This window comes from Eubalaena glacialis, chromosome 10, assembly GCF_028564815.1.
Source record: "Eubalaena glacialis isolate mEubGla1 chromosome 10, mEubGla1.1.hap2.+ XY, whole genome shotgun sequence".
NCBI lineage: Eukaryota > Metazoa > Chordata > Mammalia > Artiodactyla > Balaenidae > Eubalaena > Eubalaena glacialis.
The window spans coordinates 120,219,562-120,243,899 of NC_083725.1; the positions used below are offsets into that span (position 1 = coordinate 120,219,562).

At 56.7% G+C, this 24,338-nt stretch overlaps 2 protein-coding genes across 13 annotated transcripts in view; both read left to right on the forward strand.

The window, feature by feature from the left end:
- The window catches only part of OSBPL5 (oxysterol binding protein like 5), a 71,650-nt gene extending 62,613 nt beyond the window's left edge, over positions 1 to 9,037 (forward strand). For all 8 annotated transcript variants that reach the window (XM_061202251.1, XM_061202252.1, XM_061202246.1 and 5 more), the window contains 8 exons: positions 2,112 to 2,209; positions 2,694 to 2,783; positions 2,875 to 3,011; positions 3,445 to 3,630; positions 3,867 to 3,993; positions 5,575 to 5,713; positions 6,151 to 6,253; positions 7,944 to 9,037. In XM_061202251.1, coding sequence (XP_061058234.1) covers positions 2,112 to 2,209; positions 2,694 to 2,783; positions 2,875 to 3,011; positions 3,445 to 3,630; positions 3,867 to 3,993; positions 5,575 to 5,713; positions 6,151 to 6,253; positions 7,944 to 8,082 — 1,019 coding nt within the window. In that variant the 3' untranslated portion in view covers positions 8,083 to 9,037. The remainder of the gene's footprint in view (positions 1 to 2,111; positions 2,210 to 2,693; positions 2,784 to 2,874; positions 3,012 to 3,444; positions 3,631 to 3,866; positions 3,994 to 5,574; positions 5,714 to 6,150; positions 6,254 to 7,943) is intronic.
- A 2,330-nt stretch (positions 9,038 to 11,367) lies between these two features.
- Positions 11,368 to 23,462, forward strand: LOC133100030 (tumor necrosis factor receptor superfamily member 10B-like). 5 transcript variants are annotated; one of them, XM_061203880.1, is made up of 11 exons: positions 11,368 to 11,485; positions 12,262 to 12,349; positions 13,242 to 13,370; positions 14,635 to 14,752; positions 15,014 to 15,235; positions 16,245 to 16,324; positions 20,699 to 20,797; positions 21,160 to 21,198; positions 21,310 to 21,335; positions 22,127 to 22,426; positions 23,170 to 23,462. In XM_061203880.1, exons 1-11 carry the CDS (start codon positions 11,432 to 11,434, stop codon positions 23,203 to 23,205), a joined length of 1,191 nt encoding a protein of 396 aa, XP_061059863.1. In that variant the 5' UTR covers positions 11,368 to 11,431; the 3' UTR covers positions 23,206 to 23,462. The 5 variants fall into 5 exon arrangements, with proteins under 5 accessions (XP_061059863.1, XP_061059864.1, XP_061059865.1 ...); XM_061203881.1 differs by having other exon boundaries at positions 14,638 to 14,752; XM_061203882.1 differs by lacking the exon at positions 15,014 to 15,235.
- The last annotated feature ends 876 nt before the right edge of the window (positions 23,463 to 24,338 follow it).

Consider the following 24,338-nt stretch of genomic DNA (forward strand, 5'->3'; position numbering starts at 1 on the left):
TCCTCCAAAGGGGATCCTTGGTGAGGTCGTTGTTGCTTTGAGTATTATTTGATCAGAACATGCACGGTCGATACAGAACATTCCACCTAGAACTCTACCGCTGCTTCCTTGTGCCATGTTGGCCAGCGGGAGCCCTCAGATTGGCCCCTGTGTCCTCTGTACCCAGCCCGAGTGGCCTGCCTCCTTCTGCTGTGACCCCGGGAGACCCTGACGTCTCCTGCTCTAGACCTTGAATCGGGCATTTCTCCTGGGAGACCCAGGTTCCTCCCAGTAGGAAGTGGTATTTAGACACCATTGTCTGGAGACGAGGTCTGCTTCCTGCGAGTGGTTTGATCATCGTTTCTAGGGCTTTCGTCCAGTGAGCTGAAGATAGAATCTTTTTTTTTTTTTTAAGATTAAAACAGGTGAGTTCGCACTGACATTTCCAATCCAGATTCAAGACGGCGGGTCTTTTTACGCCCCATTCACCTCACGTGTGAAATGTCTCCCCCCACGCCGGAAAGCCGCTTTCTGTGACCTCACCACGCTCGCTGTTTGTCCGAGCCCCACACACAGCACTCAGAGTGACACTCAGCCCCACCACCAACAGGGCGATGGCGGAAGGCAGCGTGGGCTCTGATGTCTGTGCCCCTTCTTGTCCTGAGTCGATCCCTCCGGGATCTGTAAGGTCATCAGATATACCCCTCTGGGATCACGCCCACTCTGGTCTTTTGTTTCATTTCACTTTGGATTTTTAGGAATTGCTTTTTTAACTTCGTTTTTTAAATAATTTTGTAAATGAAATATGTACCTGGTTCCAAAGTCAAAACTACACAACAAGGTGTAGACAGCTCTAGGGTCTCTCAGACCTCCTCCCCCACCCCCCGCAGCAGAGAATCGGGCCCTGCACACCCAGCCCTGCAGCTGCTTCTCTGACTCCGCGTTGGTGTGTCCTGGAGAGACGCCAGAGCAGCTCAGAGGCCCGACTCCCTTCCGTGTAGCTTTTCCAGCCTGTGCACAGGGGGATTTGGGGGTGATTCCAGCCTTTTTGCGATTTCAATTAGCTTGTCTTTTTAAATTTTTTTTTTTAATTAGTGCTAAATCTTTTTTTTTTTTTAATAAAGTTATTTATGTATTTATTTTTGGTTGCGTTGGGTCTTCGTTGCTACACGCGGGCTTTCTCTAGTTGTGGTGAGCGGGGGCTACTCTTCGTTGCGGTGCGCGGGCTTCTCATTGCGGTGACTTCTCTTGTTGTGGAGCACGGGCTCTAGGCGCACGGGCTTCAGTAGTTGTGGCTCACGGGCTCTAGAGCACAGGCTCAGTAGTTGTGGTGCACGGGCTTAGTTGCTCCGTGGCATGTGGGATCTTCCCAGACCAGGGCTCGAACCCGTGTCCCCTGCATTGGCAGGCAGATTCTTAACCACTCCACCAGGGAAGTCGGTTTTTTTAATTTTTGAAAGACTTATTTTATCCCACATCTCTTAAGTGTTTTCGAGTGAGAATGATCCTTTCTTTCTTCCTTCTCCTTCCTTCCTTACTTCCCTCATTTCTTTTTTTCTTTTAGAGTAAGCCCTCCGTAAGACCAGAAATAGAAGACTCATGCTTTCCTTCAGTAATTAAAAAATATATGTATTAAGTTAAAAAAAATAAAATAAAACCACGTGGGCCCGTCCTGGGCGCAGCAGTGAGCAGGGAAAATGCAGGCACCCACATCGGGGCAGGAACTGCGGAGCGCAGTGACAGACCTTGACGAGGGCCTCCCGGGGGCAGTGGGGCTCCTGGGAGCCTGGAACAGGGGCTGCTGGAGAAGGTGACCTAGTAAAGGGTGGAGGTGTCTCCCAGACTTAGCAACTCGCATGAGCAAAGGCCCTGGGGCCAGAGACCCCGTTCGCTGCGGGGAGCTGGTCACTGCGGAATCAGGCCCGGTCACGGGCTCTGCTCACCTAACGAGATTCTCCCCCTCCTGGCAGCACTGCCCCCAGAGCGCCTGCCCCCTCCCTGCCCCCATCTCGCCCCCCGGGCCCTGACAGGGGCCTCCCCGGCTCAGTGTTGCTGGGTCAGGACTCGGCAGAGGTCTGGGGGCTCGGCTGGCCCGGGGGTGGCCCTGACCCCCCAGTGCGGCTGTGTTCCAGGCATTCTCTACGGCACCATGACCATGGAGCTGGGCGGCAGAGTGACCGTCGAGTGTGAGAAAAACAACTTCCAGGCTGAGCTGGAATTCAAGCTCAAGGTGCACTGGCCGCAGCACCTCGGCCGCCCAGGGGCCTTGGGGGGTGCGGGGCTTGGGCCGGGGAGAGGCGAGGTCTTGGGGGGCCCCCTCCTGCCCTCTCAGTGCCCCACGGATGGTTTCCTGAGCAGGTGCACATGGACGAGCAGCTCCTGGCTTCCCTGTAGCACAGCGGGGCCCAGAGAGGGGAAGGGGCTGCCCACAGGCCACACAGCAGAGCTTGGACAGGCCCAGGCCCCTTCCCCACCACGGGGCACAAAGGCCTGGCGGGGACCCAGCACCCTTGAGCTCAGGCTGGGCCGTGGGCGAGTGTGGCCACCTCCAGCTTCAGTCCCGTCCCAGCCGGCCCCCCACGCACTGGGGCTGGGAGCTCACCTCCCCCCCCAACCCGTGAGGAAGGGGCCCCTCCTCCCCGGCTCCACGAGGGGGGCGTGGCTGCCGCCCTCACCGGCGTCGTGAGGGCATCGTCTCGGGCATGTCCCCACAGCCCTTCTTCGGGGGCAGCACGAGCATCAACCAGGTCTCCGGGAAGATCACGTCGGGCGAGGAGGTCCTGGCACGGCTCACGGGACACTGGGTGAGAGGCCGCCTCCGGGCAGGCGTGGGTGGGCCCGGGGGCAGCAGCGGCCACGGCCGGCACCTCTGACCCGCCCGGCCGTCTGGGGCAGGACAGGGAAGTGTTCATCAAGGAGGAGGGCAGAGGAGGCGCCGAGCTCTTCTGGAACCCGAGCGAGGAGGTCCGCGGGCAGCGGCTGAAGCGGCACACGGTGCCTTTGGAGGAGCAGACAGAGCTGGAGTCGGAGAGGTGAGGCCCGGGCGCCGCAGGACCCCTGACCCCGGCTGGGGTGGCCGGGCCGGCAGCTGCTGTCTCCTGGATGCACGTCCCCTGGATGTCCCTGGCAGGGAGGACGGACCTGAGTGGACCCTTCTTGGCAGAGGACACGTCCAGCTGTGGGCAGCTGGAGGGAGAGCAGGGGAGGCCTGGGGAAGAGCAGGCTCCGGGGCAGATGACCTGCAGTCCACAGGGAAGGCCCTGCTGGTGGCAGGTGTGCGTCCAGCGTAAGAAAGAACCATCTCAGGGTAAATCAACAGTGCCCAGGAGACCCGGGCACCCTGAGAGGCAGTGAGCTCCCTGTCACTGGAGGCAATCAAGTGGAGGTTGCTCTGAGGCTCCCCTCTAGCGTGAGGGGACGGGACTGCCCAGGTCCCCCAGCTCAGAGCGTGTGCTCCGCTCACAGGCTCTGGCAGCACGTCACCAGAGCCATCAGTGAGGGTGACCAGCACAAAGCCACACAGGAGAAGTTTGCCCTGGAGGAGGCACAGCGGCAGCGGGCCCGAGAGCGCCAGCAGAACCTCGTGCCCTGGACGCCTCAGCTGTTCCACCTGGACCCCGCCACCCGGGAGTGGCGCTACCGATACGAGGAGTGAGTGCTGGCAGACAGCAGCCTGGGCCCCGCCCTGGGCTGGGTAGCAGACCCCCACCATCCTGGCCCTGGGTGATGGGACAGAGGGTCACACGGGGGCTGCATACAGGTGCAGGCAACGGTCACTCCCCTGGGGGTCTCCAGTCCTGCTGGGAGGCTGAGGGCTGGGCCGGGATGGGGCCCCCTCACTTCGAGGGCCACCGCCCCTGCCAACGGACACTCTCTGCACCCTCCAGCCACAGCCCCTGGGACCCCCTGAAGGACATTGCCCAGTTTGAGCAAGACGGGGTCCTGCACACCCTGCAGCGGGAGACCATGGCCCGCCAGACCACCTTCCTGGGCAGCCCGGGGCCCAGGCACCAGGTCAGCACCACTCCCAGGGCCCCTGCTGGGTCCCTCCAGGTGTGGCCCCATGCCCACCCTCACACCCACCTGCCTGGCCCCCCTCCTCTGGGTCCCCCACCCTGGCACACTCTGACCCACGTCCTAGCAGGGTCTCCTCTGGCATCCCCCTGCATCCCTGCCCTGCCCTTCCCTGCCCAGCGTGGGGCCTGGATGCCTGGATTTGCAGGACGCTCAGTTCCCAGGGCACCCCGGTGCTCACGGCACTGCGCCGGGGTGTATGATCTTGGCCCATCACCCCCCAGAGCCACCCTCTGCGGTGCGGGCAGCACGTTATCCCATGCCACAGATGAAAAAAACGGAGGCTCAGGGCAGCCCAGGGATTCGCCCAAGTAGGAGGAGGAGGCGGGGCACTTACCCAGATGCCTGGGCCTCAAAAGTGTGGGAGAGAGGGTGGGAGACACGGGGGAGGGCAGGTGGGAGTGCAGGTGGGAGGTTCCAGGAGACACAAGGAAGGAGAGCTCCAGACAGAGGTGCCTTTTAAGGGAAGCCTGGAGTGGCCCCCACCACGTGGGCAGGTTCCACGTGTGGAACAGCACCCACTACACCAGCTGGGCACCCACTGTGCACACGGCCGGGGGGCATGGCCCACCCGGGGCAGGGAAGGGTGGACTCCCCATCTTGCCCAGGGGCCCCAATTTTCCCAGCAAACAGGGGCCACAGTATCTCACCAGCCACGTGTGTCCCACCCACCCTTCCACCACATCCCGCGGCCCCTCAGCCTAGACCAGATGGCCCCAGCCCCTCGCACACGTGTCCACCTGACATCCTGCATCCTCCTCCTTCTCTTCAGCCTTTCCAGTCGGCTCGGGCCCCACCACACCCCTAAACCTGTCCCTGCGGCAAAGTCCTCCTAGGTGGACTGCCCCACTCTCCATCTCTGTCTGCACCTCCCATCGCTGACCCCACCCCCCAGCGCTGACCCCACCCCCAGCACTGACCCCACCCCATCAGTGACCACACCCCCAGCACTGACCACACCCCCATCTCTGACCCCACCCCCCATCGCTGATACACATCAGAGCCACAGGGCCCTAATGCAGAGCGTCCAGGCACCATCCCGGGCCTGTCTGTTGGACACAGGCCTGCTGTCACCTGGCCACTCCTGTACTCAGGGGGCTTGTTTGAGGCCGGCCAGCCTGGGGGGTCCCTCCACGCTGGGGAAGCCCTAGCTGTCAGCTCACACACTGAGCGGGTCCCTGGCCCCACCCCCATCATCTCCGCATGTACTGGGCAGGACCTCGTGACGGTCCCCAGGCCGCCACAGAGGGGCCAGCAGTCTGCATTACCCCTGAGGACACTGACGCCCGGGGGGAGTGAGGCTCCAGTCCAGGCAGGGCAGGGCCAGACCTCCTCTGTGCACCCAGAGCCAGCAGTTCCCTCCTCTGCCGGCCACCTCCTCTGGAGCTGCCCTGGCATAAACCCACCACCACGTCCCCAAGGCCAGCGACACCCCAGCAGGTCCCCGAGGGCACAGCGGGCGCACGAGGGTGCGGTGGGTGTGGGTGAGCTCCCGGCCACAGCTGCTCCATCTCCCTCCAGGGGTCTGGCCCCGACCGGCGGCTCCGCAAGGCCAGCGACCAGCCGTCTGGCCACAGCCAGGCCACCGAGAGCAGCGGCTCCACGCCCGAGTCCTGCCCGGAGCTCTCTGACGAGGAGGAGGACCGTGACTTCGCTCCCGGTGAGCCCGCCTGGGCCAGGCCCTCTTCAGGGCGGGAGGAGAGAAGCCCAAGGGCAGATGGGGCCGTGGGAGGGGGCGGGGCTCCCGAGTCTGCACTCAGGGGGCGGGGCCAGTGCGAGGGGCGAGGCTGGGCCCTGTCCACCTGTCTGTGACTCTCCGGGTTGGCTCCTGCCTCTATTCCCCCTGCCCTCAAGGGAGTGCCTGTCTCCCCAGCTTGGTCCCCACCTCTGGGCTAATCAGAGGCCAGCTGAGCCCGGGGTTCCCTCTGGAAACATCCCTCGGCACCACCTCCCTGTATTATTAGCTTCACCTGAAGGCTCCTGTGAGGTGGGACACGGCCCCAGGACCCCACCTGCCGGCTCCCCAGACATCCCCGCTCATCCTCACTTCTCCCCCCCCACCCCATGTTCCCGTGTCCCCCGGGTCCTGCGTCCCAGGCTGCGAGAGCCCGTGCCCTCGGTGTGGGAAGGAGGCGTGGCGGCTGCAGTTGCTGCACGAGGGGATCCTGTCCATCCGGGAGGCCCAGCAGGAGCTACATAGGTGGGCCACGCTCGGGGGTCCATCCGGGGCTCCGGGTCAGAGAGCAGGAGAGCCAGAGCCGGCGGGGGGTGAGGGGAGGCGTTCACCTGCACTGTCACTTGGGCTAGAACCCTCAGGACTTCAGACGGTCTGGCTACTGGGCGAGGACAGGGGACCTCCTGGGTTCTGCCCTCTGCGAGGGGCAGGCAGGGCAGAAAGCGGCGTGTAAACAGGCTGAGCCGGCAAGGAGGATGCTGGGCCTGGCGGGGGCTTGATGGAGTCCAGGTGAACCAGGGCAGGGCTGCCCGCGCTTGTGGCGGGTGGAGCAAACAGAAGCTGGAAGGAGGTGCTGCCAGCACCGGCTCCCCCGAGGATGTCTCCTACCGCCCCGCGGTGGCCCCAGCTCCAAGAATTGTGGGTCCTCAGGAACAGCTGGGTGAGTCATCTCGGGGAAGACTGGGAACACACTCTGTTTCGCCGGCACCAGGAGGCAGAGCCCTGCTTCCCAGCTCTGCCCCAGAGCCAGGCTTCCGGCTCCAGCAGGGCTGCAGGACTCCCAGCCTGTGGGACCTCGGGCTGTCCCTGCCTCAGTCTCCCCATCTGTGAACTGGGGTGACAGCAGTGGCCCTGGGGCGGGAGGAGGATGGAACAGAGGGCTGAGCTCTGTGCCTGGCACCCAGCGAGCACTTACCCAGCTGTTAGCATCGGAGCCGCCCTCGGAAGCCTAGAATTTCATGCCTGTGACCCACCCATACGTGGCATAGAGGCGTTTCACACCTTTTTAGCACCCCACTCCACTGCAGGCTGTGTGGGGCTGAGAGAGGGAGAGGAATGCTGTCTCCATGGTCAGGGAGGGCTTCCTGGAGGAGGATGCAGGTGGGCAGGGAGGAGCTGCAAAGGGGGAGAGCAGAGGGCACCACAGGTGGGCCGCTGCCCGGGAGAAGGGCGAGTCAGGTGAGGGGGCGGAGATGGTGGAGCTGAGCCCAGAGGCCGTGGGAGCCCGGAGGGTCGGGGTGGCCATTTAGCACCACAGAAGGAGACTAGCTGCAAGGCAGGTGGCCGGGAGAACCGCCGGAAGCTTCTGCTGAGGTCCAGACACACACTGACGTCAGAGTCCAGGGCGGGGCTATGGGTTTCCTGGGCTGCCATACAGAGTACCACAGGGAAGCAGCTTCAACCACAGACATTTACCTCTCCCAGTCCTGGAGGCTGGAAGTCCAAGATCAGCGCAGGGCTGGTTCCTCCTGAGGCCTCTCTCCTCGGCGTGTAGACGGCCGTCTTCTCCCTGTGTCCTCACGGGGTCGTCCCTCTGTGTGTGTCTGTGTCCTGACCTCCTCTTCTTATAAGGACACCAGTCCTACGGGATTAGGGCCCATCCTAGTGGCCGCATTTTACTTTATTCACCTCTTTAAAGGTCACATTTCCAAATACAGTTGCATTCTGGGGCGCTGGGGGTCAGGATTCCAACAGAGGACTTTGGGGGACACAGTTCAGCCCATAACAATGGAGGTGGGAGGGAGGATGTAAGAGGCCCAGCTCCCCCAGCCTTGACCCCCCCCCCCCGGAATGTGTGCCCAGGAAGCGCAGTGCAGCCACTGTGCCCTGGGTCCCTCCCGTAAACGAGCCCTCCACCCCCATGTGCACCCGGGGCAGGGATGTGCCATCCTGCCTGGGCTGGCCCTGGCTGAACTGCGGCGCCCTATCGTTCCAGGCATCTCTCGGCCGTGCTGAGCTCCACGGCACAGGCCAGGCAGGCACCGGCCCCAGGCCTCTTGCACAGTCCCCGCCCTTGGTTCCTGCTCTGCGTGTTCCTGGCGTGTCAGCTGCTCATTAACTACATCCTCAAATAAGAGCCCTTTGGGGACGGCGCGGGCATCGCCTGCCGAACTCGGGTGGCCCCAGCCTCCCTCCCAGGCACCTAGCACTTTAAGCCAGCCCCGTGGAGGCAGAGACTCAGCGAGCACGGCCTCTGTGGACAGAGGGGCCCACGGCGGCACAACAGCAGGAGGGACCCGGGGAGCCACACGGGGTCCTCGCGGGGAGGCGCTGGCCTTAATGCTGAAGCCAAATGCCACATTCGTTGTGCACTGCACTCCCTGGTGACCTCGTCCCATCATCCCCGGTCAGCCTCAGGGGACTGATGGCGGAGGGGCAGGAGGGCCCGCAGGGCTCTGGATGTTGCTCCCCAGCAGGGGTGAGTGGGGGGCTTTGAGGAGCAAGCCGGGACCCCAGGTCGTCCTTGGGCCTAACACACAGGCCATCCCTTCCTGAGACCCTGCCCACATTGCCCTGGAGGGGCCACAGGTGGGCTGGGGGCGCCAGCTGGGCTGCTTTGGAGAGGGCGCTTGGGGCTTTATTCTGCCTTTGTGCTGTTTGGACGGAACCCAGTTCATATACCTACAGGACCCGCCCCACCTCCCTCAGCCAGGACGTGCCAAGCTGGGGCCGGCACACGTGAGCACGGTGTGCCTGGGGGCAGCGTCCCCGGCCTGGAGCCTGAGTTGGACAGTTTGCTCAGATTGATGCACGGTCTTCCCCTCCCACACGTTTTTAATAAACGAAATCGCAATATTTTAGGCAGGCTGCGAACAGCGCCTGGCGTCTGGCCTCCATTCCTGTGTCAAATGCCAGGGGGTGTGTGTGTGTGTGTGTGTGTGTGTGAGCATCTGCACATATAGATACACACGGAGCCTTAAACTATGTTGTGGCGGTGTCATCTGAGCTGATTGTTCAGTTTATGTACCCATGTTCTTGCCCTCCCCCAGTTTGGGGACATGTCTTTGCTCCATCCCTTGAAATAAACAGACACACAAATTGTGTGTGTTGTCTTCTTGGGGAACTTCTGGAAACTGGCGGGGGTGGGGTGTCTTTCAGGGGAGAAACTCAATGCCAGCAGAAGCTGTCTGGGGCTGGAGGGGCCCAGGGAAGGGTCCGAGGCCCTGAGGATGGAGGGAGGAGGTCCGTGGAGGATGGGGGTGCAGTTTGCAGGGAGCAGTTAGAAGCAGCCCACCCTGCTAAGCCAGCGTCAGGAAGCTGGGGTCCTGTCAAACAGCCGCTGAGCCAGCTGAGGACACGGGAGGGGCGCTGCCCACCGGGGCCTCCAGGGTGGCCCTCAAGCCCATTTGGCCCGGTCCCTTCTCCACAGTAACAGCCCCCTCCCTGCCCTGCTGCCCCCAGCCCAGCCCTTCAATTCCACTGTGGCCACCATTCCCGGTACTCACAAACACCAGGGCCAGGTGAGTGGGCCTCCCTTTTCTGGGACAGCCCAGGATGCCCCTGAACGGGAGGGTGGGGACAGCTGACCGCAGACCCCACGCACCACAGTACAGGGAGACTGCAGCCCGGCCCTGACAGTACATGAAGGATGAAAGACACAGAGGGAGAGGCCGCAGGACAGGATGGACTTGGACTGGGGCCAAGGAAGGGGCAGGTGGGCACTGCCATCCCAGCCCTCACGCCTGCACTAGGCAGACGGGACTCCCGGGATCCCGCATCGAGGGCAGTGCCCCTAGACTGGCTCTGGATCCCCATGTGGCTGTCACTCCCTGCTGAGGGTGGGTGCTTTCCAGGTGGACGTATTCTGCACCTTGTTACTGAGGCAGGCTACTCTGGACCCGAAGCCCTGGGCCACCTGTCTTGCACCCTGGCCTCTTCAGAGCCAGGCGGGGCCACCCTGCTGCAGCCCGATCCACCAGCCCCTCCAACCTCCGGCCCCTGCAGCCTCGGAATCTCCTCCAGAATTCTCTTTATGTCCTTGGTAGGCCAAGAACTACTCTAAATAACAAGGAAAAGAAAGCTGGGTGGGCATCGTCCCAGGGGAACAGGTGACCAATGCCCAGAGAGGTGGTTGCAAGGGCATCACGCAGCACCTCCGTGCAGTAAAAACCTGGACAGGTTTCAGGGTCCATCAGCCAACTCTTGGGTGTCCAGATGCTGGTGGTTAAATCTAGAATGATGTAGGATCCAGAGCTGGGCCTCCCACCCTCACCTCCACTCAGCACCCATTTCCCTGCCCCACTGACAGTGTGCCTGGCTTGGCTCCCGGGGCATCTGGGCGAGAAGAGGATGTTGCAGCTGGACTAGGAGAGTGGAGGCTCAGGAGGGCCTGTGCTGGGGCCCCACCTCACCCTCTAGGAGACCCAGAGCAGCAAAGAGAGAGGCTGAGGAGATGCACTTCCTGGGGACACGGTGACAGTCACCTCACCTTGTCACCTCCTTGGGTGAACAGCCAGCAACCTCTAGTAGGAAGAACTCCTAGCAGAAGCGACCTGGGTCCCGGGCAGGGCTGAGGGACTCAAGCAGCTGAGCGGGCCCCCTGGAGTATGGGATTCCGGGTGGGGGCGGGGGACGTTGGAGGAGGTTTCGGAGATGAAGGGGCGCGAAGCCCCCTGTGGATGTGCCTGGGCTGTATCCTGCTCTCCCCACGAGGGAAGGGTCTCCTCCCCTTGAATCCCTCGCATCCACCTCACCCGCCTCCCTCATCAACGTCGCTCCCGCGGGCAGCTCGAAAGATGCTGTGGTTGAGGCGGGGAGGGAGAGACAGACGCTCGGTGTGCGGCGGCCACCCGAGCCCAGGTCGGAGCCCCTGGGGCATCTGGGGCCGAGGGCGCAGGAGGAGCGGGGCGGGGCGGGGGGGGGACCGGCGGTTGGCAGAGTGCTCGCTCAGGAGGGGCTGGGGAGGGGGGCGTGGCAAGCGAGGCGCTCCGTCCTTTCCTTTGCGGCGGGGGCTGTGCAGACACCCTGCCCTCCCCCGCCCCCTCGGAAGCGACTGGGCAACAAGTTAAACTTGGGGGGAGGGCCGGGAATGGCCGTCCCGGGGGCGCCGAAGCCCGAAGCCCATAGGTGGCCCCGGAGCGGCGACGGCCTGGGCTGGAGGCCTGGGCATCCAAGGCGGGAGGCGCGGGGACCAGGGACGCGCAGGACCACCGGTCCTAGTTGTCTCCTCCGCGTGGCCGACCTACGGGAATCCGGGAAAGCGGAAAGTACCGGTTCCAGCAGGGAGGCGTGGCAACTGGGAGGCGGAGCCCGTGGGTGGGGCGAGGGGAAGGCCGTCCGCTCCGATCGGGTACTTTAGTCAGAAGCTCCCCTCCGATTGGCTGGGAAGTCAGAAACTCCTCATCGAATGGGACCCGGAGGTCGACGGGTAGCCACGCTTGGAAGTGTGACCGCAGTTGTCAGCTCGTCCGCAGAGGCGTCGCGATGGTGCCCCGGGCGCGCGCTGTCCCGGCGGTGCTGCTGCTGTTCGCGGCGCAGGTGGGACGGCGGCGGAGGGTCTCCGGGGAGGGAGGACTCTGAGAACGGTAAGGGGGCTGTGGCCTGGGCGCGCGTCCGGAACGAGGATGACGCGGGCGGCGGGACATCCCGCATCCGGATTCCCATCCCGAGCAGGTCGCAACGGGAAGTTTCCTGCACCCAAAGGCCCAGGCGGGGCCGATCCCGCTGCACATACTTGGTGACTGAGCGCGGGGAGCCCCAGTGGAAGGGGGGGGGGGGCATGCGGAGGGGCGGGGCTGCGGAGGGGCGGGGCTGCGGGGGGCTGAGTGTGTGTGTGTGTGCGTGTGTGTGCACATTCAAATATATAATACAAAGATGTACACGTTCAGATACACATACACACTCAGATCCCCGTTCCCAACCCATAGACAATATCCTTTCTTAACACAATCTATATACAACAGGTGAAAAAATTTTACTATAGACTAGAAAAAATCAAATACTAAATTCCAGAGGATTACTACCACAAAGGGTCTAGTTCTGACCATGCAAATAAAATAGGCGTCCACCATCGAAGTAGTCAACAAATCCACATACATTTGGGAACCAAAGAACATATTCCCCCCAAATAATACTGCTCTGTATCGCGAGTGGAACAGCACGGAGATGCTCCCCCGAGGAAGCCCACCCCGACGAGGGAGGCAGTGCTCCGGGCTGGGGGTGACTGCCACTCCTTGCTCAGGGGTCTCGGTGTCTGCTTCCATCAGGAGCAGAGGCATCTTTTGATAATGCCAATCTCCTCTTTCTGATTGAAGGTGACCATGGCAACCGGGGAGACCCCGTGTAACCCGGGCGAGTATGAGGTTACCAGCCTTTTCCGCTGCAGCAAATTCTGCCCGGCTGGTGAGTCTGGGACCACTTACAGAGCCTTCCGGGGCAGACCCCTGCCTGGGAGGAGGGAGGCCTCAGTCCCTTTGAGCAGAGCTGGGGGCTGCCTGTGGGGTGGGAGGGCCTCTGCTGGGCAGCTGCCCAGTGCCCCACCTCTGCACCCACCTTGGGGGCTCTCGTGTGGACAGAGTGGTGTGTGCTTGTTTTGAGATGGGTGAGGTGAGTTCAGCAGGGCTTGGAGGACAGAAGTGGGGATGCGTGCCCAGGCTGGACACGCCCACCTTCCCACCCGCACCCCATCCACAATCAGACAGGTGTGCCCACGTGATCAATGAAAGTCCCTTCACGGCCTCCTCTTGTAAGGGTCCAGCCACACACCTGTACCATCACCATGGGCATCATCCACTCACACACACCTGCACACGTGCCTCATTTTATCCGGGCAAGTGTGCCTTCCGGGCTCCTGGTTCAGAGACCAAACGCCCAAAACCTGGACACTCAGCCCCGTATCCTCCCCACACACGCCTGCACACCCACCAGTACACACACTACATACAGTTATACACACACATCCATGCATTCACACGCACACCTACATGAACCACATGTAGGAAAGAAAGGGACACAGTTGGTCCAACGTGAAATCTCGTGACCTCTGCCCAACATCCACATACTGCATGGCATCAGTAAAAGCCAAGGGGCAGTTCAGGTCCCCAGTTTCTAGGACACCTGTGGCCTCGGATCAGTCCAGAATGTTCGAAGGAGAGGGGTGGGTACTGTGCAGGCGGTCTGGCCTCCAGGTGCCTTGGGACCTCCTCATGCAGAGGCCTCAGAGACCAGGCGGGGTCTGCAGCAGAGCAGGACAGCCCTGGACACCCACCTCCCCTCCGTGTACCACCTGCCACAGGCTACTACGTCAGCCAATACATAGACCAGGACCACAGCATCGGAGAATGCAGGGAGTGCGAGTCGGGAACCTTCCGGGCCCACCCCAGTGAGGAGAGCAGCTGCGTGCCGTGTTCCCAGTGCCGGGAGGGTGAGTGGGCTGCTGTCCAGGCAACGTGCCCCCGTCGACTGGTCCTGTGGGAACCTCCCCAAAGGAAATGATCACAGAGGAACACGGGGATGGGGCTGCTAGAACAGGCATCACAAAGTGCTTGTTTTTATCATGATGCTGTGTGTATTGGCTAAAGAATCAACCTACAGGTCATTAGGATTTCAGAGTTGCTATGTATAAGGACGATATACAGAAGTTCTTCTAAATCTCTGTATATCGGTGACATTGTTTTTTAAAATGTAATTGAAAAATACCACTTGCATTAGCAAAAGAAAACCAAACAAGATTCTTTGGAATAAATCTAGCAAAGCATGCATAAATGTGTAAGTGAACAAACAACATTTAAGGAAATCTAAATATGGCGAGGAATACCACAAGATAGTAAGCAAGAAGGCTCAGCGTTTTGTTGGGGGGTTTTTTGGGCCGCATGGTGTAACTTGCAGAATCTTAGTTCCTGACCAGGAACTGAACCTGGGCCACAGCGGTGACAGCGCCGCGTCCTAACCACTGGACAGATAGGGAACTCCCTCAGTGTTTTCAAAGTATCAGTTTTCCCAGGAATGGTTCTTAGATTTAGTGCATTCCCAATGAAAATCCCAACAGAACGTATCAACTTATCATGCCGTACACCTTAAGTAGATACAATTTTTATTTTTAAAAAGTAAACTATCCCAATAGGAGATTTCATAAAACTGGCTATGCTGACAGTTGCCAAAACAACTTCCTTCTTTCCTAAAGGAGGAAAACAAGATAGCACGCTGGCTCCCCCAAGTACTAGGAGTCTGTACAGAGAGACAGTTCAGCAGTGTGATATTCACGTGGGGGTGGACAGTGGGCCCCATGGAAATAGCCCCGTAGATGTGAAATGTGGGGTGTGGCCCCGTGACCGAGCCCGTCACAGGCGAAAGGGCGGAATCCCCCAGTGATGCTGGGAGAGACCGTTCATCGTCCACACCGAGTAGAGCTGTTCTGTTCTTCGTGGGGCAAACGAGATGGACAGAATGATTTGGGGGTGTTTCTGAGCAGTTGGCCCTGTGCCCCAGCCCAGATTGCAGGGGCACCCACGGGCCCCTCCACAGACGCTCCAGATGCAGGGGATGAGGTCTGGCTGGTCCCCGTCTCCATCCCTGCTGGGGAAGGAGGGGGGTGAAGATTCTGAGGCTTTGACTGTGAACCTGGACGTGGCCGGCGTGGGCAGGACAGAGTCCAGGCCCCGGTGACTGACCCTCGGCCTTCCCTCCAGCAGATCAGGAGGTGGTGACTGAATGCTTCCCAACCAGCGACCAGCTATGCCAGTGCAAGCAGGGCTACTTCTACTGCGACTCCAAGGACTGCACGGAGAGCTGCTTCCGGTGCAAAAGGTGTTGGCCTGGGGTGTGTGAGCTGAACAAACAGGCCTGGGCGTGGGTTCCCCTCCTCCATTCACTGCCTGTTTGGCTTTGGGTCACTTATTCTTCCGCCCCCTTCCCGGAGCCTCCGTTTTCCCGTGTGTAAAATGGGGCTAATGGTAGCACCTGCCCCATAGAGGTGTCCTGAAATTAAGTCAGACAAGTCACCTGGATGTTTCCACCTGGTGACGGACTGGAGTCAGTGCTCATTCCTTCCTTCCTTCCTTCCTTCAGGTATGATCATGAGCTCCGCTGTGGCCCGCAGGTCATATGGCAGGCCTGGCGCCCCCAGCCATGGTGGAGACCATCCCAACACCTATACAGTCACAAGCCCATGAGGGACAGAGGGGATGCTAGAGACAGGTCTCCAGAGCAGAGGCCCCGTGAGGGAGGGAGGGAGGAAGCTCCAGGCAAAGAAAACCACAGGCAGAGAGGACGGCAGTACCACGCCCTGAGGTAGGGTGGGATGCCCACTGTCACGGTAAGAGTTTCCTGGGGCTGCTGTAACAAAGCACCACAAGTGGGTGGCTTTTAATAAACAACAGAAATGTATTCTTTCACGGTTCTGGAGACCAGAAGTCTGAAATCAAGGTGTCAGCAGCCCGTGCTCCCTCCGAAGACTCTCAGGGAGGAATTTCCCTCACTTCCTCAGCTTTCCATGTTGCCGGCAGTCCTTGGTGCTCCTTGGCTTGTAGACGCATCACTTCAATCTCTGCTTCCGCCTCCAAGTGGTCTTCTCCCTGTGTGTTTGTGTGTCTGCATCTTCACGTGGCCTTCTCTCTGCCTGCATACAATTTCCTTCTTGTAAGGACGCTGGTCATTGATTCAGGCCCACCCTGATCCAGTATGACCTCATCTTAACACGATTACATCTGCAGAGACCCCATTTCCAAATAAGGTAGCATTCTGTGGTTTCGGGTGGGCATAGATTTTGGGGGGACTTTGGGGAAGACATTTACAGTGGTAAAGCCACTTGCAAAATCGCTCACATTTGTAGACTCTTAAATACAACTCAGACCATGTTAAACTGTTGGCTCAGGAACCGGACGGGTCCAAAGTAAGGACTGCCCTCAGGTCTGGTTTGATCAGGGCTCTGGCTTCTCTGGACTTGCTTGCCTGTCCCCTTCTCCATGAGCTTCATCTTTACGCTGACTTCCCTCTTGGTAGAGATATGGCTACAGCAGGTCCAGTCCTCATAGCCACACACATCTCTATCCGGGAACAGAGACAGAGGGAGGCCCCTCCCCTATATATCAGAGAATCCTCAAGCTTTATTCTCATTGAGCCAATTTGGGCCAGATAGCCCGGGAAATGCCAGACACTGATGGCCTGAAGCCTGGTGGGGCAGCACAGGACCCGGGGCTGGTCCCTCTAACCCCTGACCAGTGGGTTTTAAGAAGGATGCTTTGGGCCGGGCCTGGGCTGCGAGAAGTAATGCTCAGGGTTTCTTTATTCTTCCTCTCAGGTGTGAAGACAGCACCATCCTTCAACCCTGCAACGCCACAAGGGATACAGTTTGCACTGTAAAAATTCATCCAGAGGCTGGTAAGGGTCTGATTCTGTCTCTTAAATCCATAAAAGTAAAAAGTTGAGGCTCTGTGAGCCCTAAGGTCCCTGTTGTCACAACTCAACTCTGCTGCTGTTGCTTGGCTGTGTGTGAATAAAACTTTATTTATAGCAGTGGGCAGTGGGCGGGATTTGGCCCATGGGTCACCGTTCATACACTCCTGTCTTGAGTAAACAAATAGAATCCTTGGGGACAAGCTGTGGCTCTGCCGTCCTTGTCCCCATGTTGGGGCCGTGTCGGCTCAGGCACTATTCTTTTTTTATTATTGAAGTATAGTTGATTTACAATATTGTGTTAGTTTCTGGTGTACACAAAGTGATTCAGTTTTATGTATATATATATATATATACATACACATATTCCTTTTCAGATTCTTTTCCATTATGGTTTATCCCAGGATACTGAATATAGTTCCCTGTGCTATACAGTAGGACCTTTTTGTTGGTCTATTTTATATATAGTAGTGTGTATCTGTTAATCCCAAACTCCTAATTTATCCCCCCCTCATCCCCCCTTACCCTTTGGTAACCATAAGTTTGTTTTCTACGTCTGTGAGTCTGCCTCTGTTTACTAAACATGTTCATTTGTGTCATATTTTTAGATTCCACAGATAAGTGATTTCATGCGGTATTTGTCATTCTCTGTCTGACTTACTTCACTTCATGTGATCATCTCTAGGTCCATCCAGGTCACTGAAGATGTGCCCATTTTTATATTTGGTTGTCTGGGGTTTTCATTTTCTTATTTTTGATGATTATTTATAAGCTTGGGATACAAGCCCTTTGTATCGTATATCTGCACCCACCTCTGCCCCCGAGGGTGCCTTTTTACTCACTTTATGGGGTCTCTTGTGGACAGAGGTCCTTCATTTTAATGAGGTTAAGTTTGTGGCTGTTTTCCGCTATGGTTGGTGCTCTTCCTCTCCAGGGTGAGAAATCTCTGCTCACCCGGAGAAAGTATTCTGTTATGTGACCTGCCAGCAGCTTCGTGGTCTTACCTTTCTCTTTTTCACTCTACACGAACCTGGAATTGGTGTTTTGCGAGGTGTGAGGTAGGGGTCTAGGTTCAGTGTATGTTTTCCCACTGCACATATCGACTACCCCGTTTTGTGTTTTGAAGACGATCCCTCCCCCGCCCTCAGTGTTACTTGGTCATAACTGAGCACCGTGTCCATCTGGGCTTCCTATCTGTCTGTTCTGGGGCCAGTGCCACTTTCCTGCCAGCCTTGACGTTGGAGCTGAAGTCCCCCTTGCCTCCTTCCACAAGGTCGTCAGGCCACCCTTGGACTCAGCACATCCACTGAGATTTAAAAATCAGCTTGTCAGTTTTCTTCTGTTTTAAATAACATGCAAGGACCTTTTTTCTTTAAATTTTTACTGGAGTACAGTTGGTTTACAATGTGTTAGTTTCAGGTGTACAGCAGAGTGAATCAGTTATACGTATACATATATCCACTCTTTTTTAGAGTCTTTTCCCGTATAGGGCATTACAGAGTATTGAGTAGAGTTCCCTGTGCTATACAGTAGGTCCTTATTAGTTATCTATTTTATATATAGTAGTGTGTATGTGTCAATCCCAATCTTCCAGTTTATCCCTCCCCCCCTTACCCCTGGCAACCATAAGTTTGATTTCTGCATCTGTAACTCTGTTTCTGTTTTGTACATAAGTTCATTTGTACCCTTTTTTTAGATTCCACATATGAGTGATATCATATGATATTTGTCTTTCTCTGTCTGACTTACTTCACTCAGTATGACAATCTCTAAATCCATCCATGTTGCTGCAAGTTGCGTTATTTCATTCTCTTTTATGGCTGAGTAATATTCCATTGTATATATACCACATCTTCTTTATCCATTCATCTGTTGATGGACATTTAGGTTGCTTCCCTGTCCTGGCTATTGTAAATAGTGCTGCAGCGAACACTGGGGTGCATGTATCTTTTTGAATTATGGTTTTCTTCAGATATATGCCCAGGAATGAGATTGCTGGATCATATGGTAGTTCTATTTTTAGTTTTTTAAGGAACCTCCATACTGTTCTCCAATATGGCTGTACCAGTTTACGTTCCCACCAACAGTGTAGGAGGGTTCCCTTTTCTGCACACCCTCTCCAGCATTTATTGTTTGTAGAATTTTTTGATGATGGCCATTCTGACCCGTGTGAGCTGGTACCTCATTGTAGTTCTGATTTGCATTTCTCTAATAATTAGTGATGTTGAGCATCTTTTCATATGCTTTTTAGCCACCTGTATGTCTTCTTTGGGGAAATGTCTATTTAGATCTTCTGCCCATTTTTCGATTGGGTTGTTAGTTTTTTGATATTGAGCTGCATGAACTATTTGTATATTTTGGAGATTAATCCCTTGGCAGTTGCTTCGTCTGCAAATATCTTCTCCCATTCTGAGGGTTGTCTTTGTGTTTTGTGTATGGTTTCCTTTGCTGGGCAAAAGCTTTTCAGTTTAATTAGGTCCCATTTGTTTATTTTTGTTTTTATTTTCATTACTGTAGGAGGTGGCTCAGAAAAGATCTTACTGTGATGTATGTCAGAGAGTGTTCTGCCTGTGTTTTCCTCTAAGGGTTTTATAGTATCTGGCCTTACATTTAGGTCTTTAATCCGTTTGGAGTTTATTTTTGTGTATGGTGTTAGAGAGTTTTCTACTTTCATTCTTTTACGTGTAGCTGTCCAGTTTTCCCAGCACCACTTACTGAAGAGGCTATCTTTTCTCCATTGTATATTCTTGACTCCTTTGCCATAGATTAGGTGACCATAGGTGCGTGGGTTTTTCTCTGCACTTTCAATCCTGTTCCATTGATCTATAATTCTGTTTTTGTGCCAGTACCATACTGTCTTGATTACTGTAGCTTTGTGGTATAGTCTGAAGTCAGGAAGCCTGATTCCTCCAGCTCCATTTTTCTTTCTCAAGATTACTTTGGCTATTCGGGGTCTTTTGTGTTTCCATATACATTGTAAAAATTTTTCTTCTAGTTCTGTGAAAAATGCCACTGGTAATTTGATAGGGATTGCATTGAATCTGTAGATTGCTTTGGGTAGTATAATCATTTTCACAATATTGATTCTTCCAATCCAAGAACATGGTATATCTGTCCATCTGTTTGTGTCGTCTTTGATTTCTTTCATCAGCATCTTATAGTTTTCTGAATACAGGTCTTTTGCCTCCTTATTCCTAGGTACTTTATTCTTTTAGATGTGATGGTAAATGGGATTGTTTCCTTGATTTCTCTTTCTGATCTTTCATTGTTGGTGTATAGGAATGCAAGAGATTTCGGTATATTTATTTTGTATCCTGCAACTTTACCAAATTCATTGATGAGCTCTAGTAGTTTTCTGGTAGCATCTTTAGGGTTTTCTATGTATAGTATCATGTCATCTGCAAACAGTGACAGTTTTATTTCTTCTTTTCCAATTTGTATTCCTTTTATTTCTTTTTCTTCTCTGATTGCTGTGGTGAGCACTTCCAAGACTATGTTGAATAATAGTGGTGAGAGTGGACATCCTTGTCGTCTTCCTGATCTTAGAGGAAGTGCTTTCAGCTTCTCAGCATTGAGTATGATGTTTGCTGTGGGTTTCTCGTATATGGCCTTTATTATGTTGAGGTAGGTTCCCTCTATAACCCACAAACACTTTTAAAGGCTATTATAACACCAAAACAGAAGGCAGAATGAGGAAGGGCCTGATCAGAGAATAAAAAAGAGCCTTTAAGCAGAACAGTGGCACCACGTGAAAGACTCGCTCCTTCCTCCTCTGTCCTTGGTGACAGATTGCATCAGGGTGGCCGAGCGTCCACGGCTCTGATGGGCCCGCCCCATCCCCGTGTCTGTGCGTCCACGGCTCCTGTCGGCGCTGGGAGCTCAGCAGGGTGAGACGGAGACACCCCAGTGGTCAAGCCAGAGGTCTCCCCAGGGTGGACCCTGCCCTGTCCCTTGGGCCAGCGGGGCCCGGCCCTACTGCCCTGAGGACTGGCCATCCACTCCCTCCTCCCAGCCTCCTCCGGGCTCTGCCTGCTGCTGGCCCAGGAGTAAATCCTGCAGCTGCGACCACTCACACCTGAGCCCCATCCCGGGATGCCAGGGCCTCTTGCTGCTCTGCTGGCAGGTCAGACCTTCTGCTGCTTCCAAGGACGTGAGCAACAGCCCAGGGCCTCTGAGCCCAGGTCCTGTCTGAGCCTGTCGTGCCTCCTGCCGGGGAGGTTCGTGGCGACAGTCATCGAGAGAGCACTTCGGGGCCTGGAGAACGGCGGTGCTGCCACCATGCCCGAGAACAGCATGTCACTTGGATGAGGTGGGCGTGCCTGGCCCTGCGACAGCATTCTCTGTTTTGCCTCCTTGCAGGAAACCTAACGTTGTCGTGGATCCTCCTTGCTGTGACTGTGGTCCTTCCCATCGCCACGGCCATCATCACCGCCACCTTTCGCCACCATAGAGGAAGAGGTAAATCAGAGTCACGTTGATCCTTGAGGAAACCGGGTCAGCAAGAGCGTCAGGAGCTCAGAAACGGGGGCCTGGGGTCAGTGGTTCCTGACGGGAGCCTCTCATTTGAACACAGCTCTGTTCACTTTCCATCTCGGGGGGCCCCGCGTGTGTCTGAGCTCGGAGCCGCCTGCTGCGTGCTCCCCGACGTGCAGGGCTTGAGACCAGAATCACAGGGCAGCTGCTGGGGACGGGTATCCAGGGCGCCGGGGGCCGGGAAGCCAGGAGAGACGGGTGCAGCTCCAGCCAGAGGGTCTTGGAGGAGGCGGTCCCTGGGTGCTGGGGAATCTTACCAAGTAAGTGCCCCTCCTGTGTTTTCCCAGCTGCGTGGTTTTTCCAGTCGGTTGTCGGTTTTGGGAAACGTAAGTCCACTTTCTTGACTGTGAATTCAAGGCATTTCCTCTCCTCACAGAAGTCGCTGTAATAGTTAATATCAGTTGTTTTCAGTTTTCTCTCTTCTTTTTGATTTGCAGAAAATCCGAAGGAGCCAGGCAGCCCTGTAAGTATCACCCTGGGAGTTGTCCAGTGAAGCCCCAGGAGGTGGAGGGGTGGGGGGCAGCCCCAGGCCTTCCCCCCTGCGTCCACACTTAGCCTGTGCAGTGGTGTCTGCGCCCACCTTAGCAGAGCCCTGGAACATCTGTGCTGGAAGACTTAAATTCTGCTGAGGCACAGGGGACAAAAGGCTTTCTTTGGTATCCCAGGGCTGCTGAGACAGATCGCCATAGACGGGGGGCTTAAAACATTAGGAGCTTACTGTCCCACAGTTCTGGAGGCCAGAGATCTGAAATCAAGGGGTTGGCGGGTTTGGTCCCCTCGGGGCTCTAGGGGCGGGTCCTTCCTTGCTTCCCCTGGTTGGGGCTGGACTTGCTTGGCGCTCCTTGGCTTATGGGCGCGTCACTCCAATTTCTGCTGTCTTCACACAGCCTCTCCCCATGTGTCTCTGAATCTCTCTCCTTTTAAGGGCACTAGTCATAGGATACCGGTCCCACTCTTATCCAGTATGACCTCGGCTGAAGAGACCCTATTTCTAAATAGGTCCCATTCACAAGTACTAGGGATTAGGATGTGGATATATCCTTGGGTGCCCACCATTCAACCCACCACAGGCTTCTCTTGGGATCCCCCAAGGAGTCGGTGGCAGAGCAGGGACCTGACCCCGTGCAGTGTTCCTCTCTAAAATTGCACAGGCCTTGCTTACCCATCAGACAGTTGGCATTTCTTTCCCTAAAAGTGGCTTGGAAAGGCCCTGTCCTACAGGCTCCTGTCACAAGAAATGACTTTGTTCTTTAGTCACCTAGCAGCAGCCAGCCCAAGGAGATGCAGATGCCCATAGACCTTGAGAGGGGCCAACCAGCCCCTGGTGTGGAGACCGGGCCGCTGTCGGAGGTGGAGGACTCAGCCCTGGCGCCCGAGGCCAGGACCCGCCCGGGGCTCTCCAGGGACGCTGGGGAAATCTTTGAGCTACAGGAGCTGGGGGCCGAAGGAAGTCCAGCAGCCCCAGAGCAGACACTACAGCAGACTCAAGCTCCCGAGGCCCCCAGGCCCCCAGGCCAAGCAGAGGTGTCCCCTTCCCTCCACAGCCTGGAGCAGGTAAGTGGACCGTTGGGAGGGTCTGAATGATGACCAAGCCCCTGCTTGCTGAGCGCTTGCTGTGTGCAGGGCTCTGTGTGGTGCTCTCGCCGAGTTCTTGTCTGAGTTTCCTGAGGCTGATATAACAAAGTCCCACAGCCCAGGGGCAGGGAGGGGGGTGTTTAAACATCAGACTTTTATTGTCTCATGGTTCTGGAGGCTGGAAGTCGGAGATCAAGGTGTCGGCAGGGTCACTTCCCACCGAGGGCTCTGAGGGAGAATCTGGTCCAGGCCTCTCCCAGCTTCTGGTGGTTTCTGGCAATCTGTGAGGTTCCTTGGCTTGGAGAAGCATCCCCCCATCTCTGCCTTCATCTTCACGTGGCCTTCTCCCTGTGTGTGAGTCCCTCTCCAAATTTCCCCTTTTTATAAGGACCCCAGTCATATTGGATTAGAGGCCACCCTAATGACCTCATCTTAACTCTATCGTGAGCAACAATGCTGTTTCCAAATACGGTCACGGTCACAGGTACTGGGAGGACTTCAGAACCTTTGCGGGGACACAATTCAACCCATAACCTTCCCCAACCCTACCTGCTGTCTGAGGGTGTAACAGGGAAGAGCCAATTCTGACTCCATGTTGGATCTGTTTCTTTGACTTTAGCCTTTGCTTTTCATTGCTTTTGTTACTATAATCATACATAATGGCCTGCCTCAGGGAACCCTGCCCCTCTGCCTGAATGTTAAACTAAAGTGCCTCTGTTCAGCTCACAGGAAGACAATCTGACCCTGCCCACCTGTGAATGGCTGCAAGAAAGAAGAAATTAATGCATCCACTCCTCAAGGATGGTCATTCCAGGAGATGATTTGCAAGACTGATGGTCCACTTTACTTCCCCGCCGCCTCTCCGTCTCTATTCTGCCTTTTTACTTTACTTCCCTGTCTGATTCTATAAAAGAAACTGGAATCCAGACCCCGATAAGGTGGTTATTTTGAGACATAAGTCTGCCATCTTCTCGGTCTGCCGGCTTTCCGAATAAAGTCGTATTCCTTGTCTCAACACCTCGTCTCTGACTTATTGGCCTGTGTGCGGTGAGCAGCGCGAGCTTGGGCTCGGTAACAAGGGGACCATGGCACCAAGGCAGGGCAGAGGCTCAGCGTGTGTCCTCGCTGGGCCCCGGGGCTGGGAAACAGCAGGTCCCAGGAGACACAGCCCACTGGTGCTGGACCCTGCAGCCTCCTGCGCTGTCAGCTGTCACCTCCTGGGTGCCGGGCTTGGCATCTGGAGAACACGGGGCTGCAGGGGCAGGGTGTGGGATGGTCCCCGGGTGGGCCGTGTCCAGCCGTGCACAGCAGGAAGCGACGGTTCCCATCCTCTGCTGTGGGGCTGCTGGGGGCTTTCCCGAGTGGGTGACACCTGAATGGGGTCTGACGAATGATCAGACACCCACTAAGTGGCCTTGGGGGGGAGGGCCAGGGTTGCTGAGTGATGAGGAACCCTAAGGCAGGGCAAGGTCAGGGGATAAGGAAAGGGGAGACTGGGAGGAGATCGTGGACCCCTGGGCCACCCTTGCACAGCCACGGGGCTTGAGAAGTCCGGAGACTGTAGGTTCCATGGGTCGTGCGCCCTTATGCATCATTTCAGGGAGCCGGCCTGTGACTTTTTTCGGATTCTCCAGGGCTCCCGAGACGAATAAAATGCAGAAGTTGGGGCCCCTGCCGAGGGTCAGGTCAGGGTGACGTGCTGGTCCCTGGGTGTCCCTCTGGGGCTGTGCTGTAACAGGGCAGCTGTTCTTACCCTTTTTACCAGCCATGGGACAGAGCGGTGAGTCCTTGCCGGCCGTGGGCAGAGGCAGAGCTGAGATTTGAACCACATGGTCAGGCTCCTGGCCTCAGGCCCAGGCATCTCGAGGAACGCCTGGCCTCATCCAGGGAG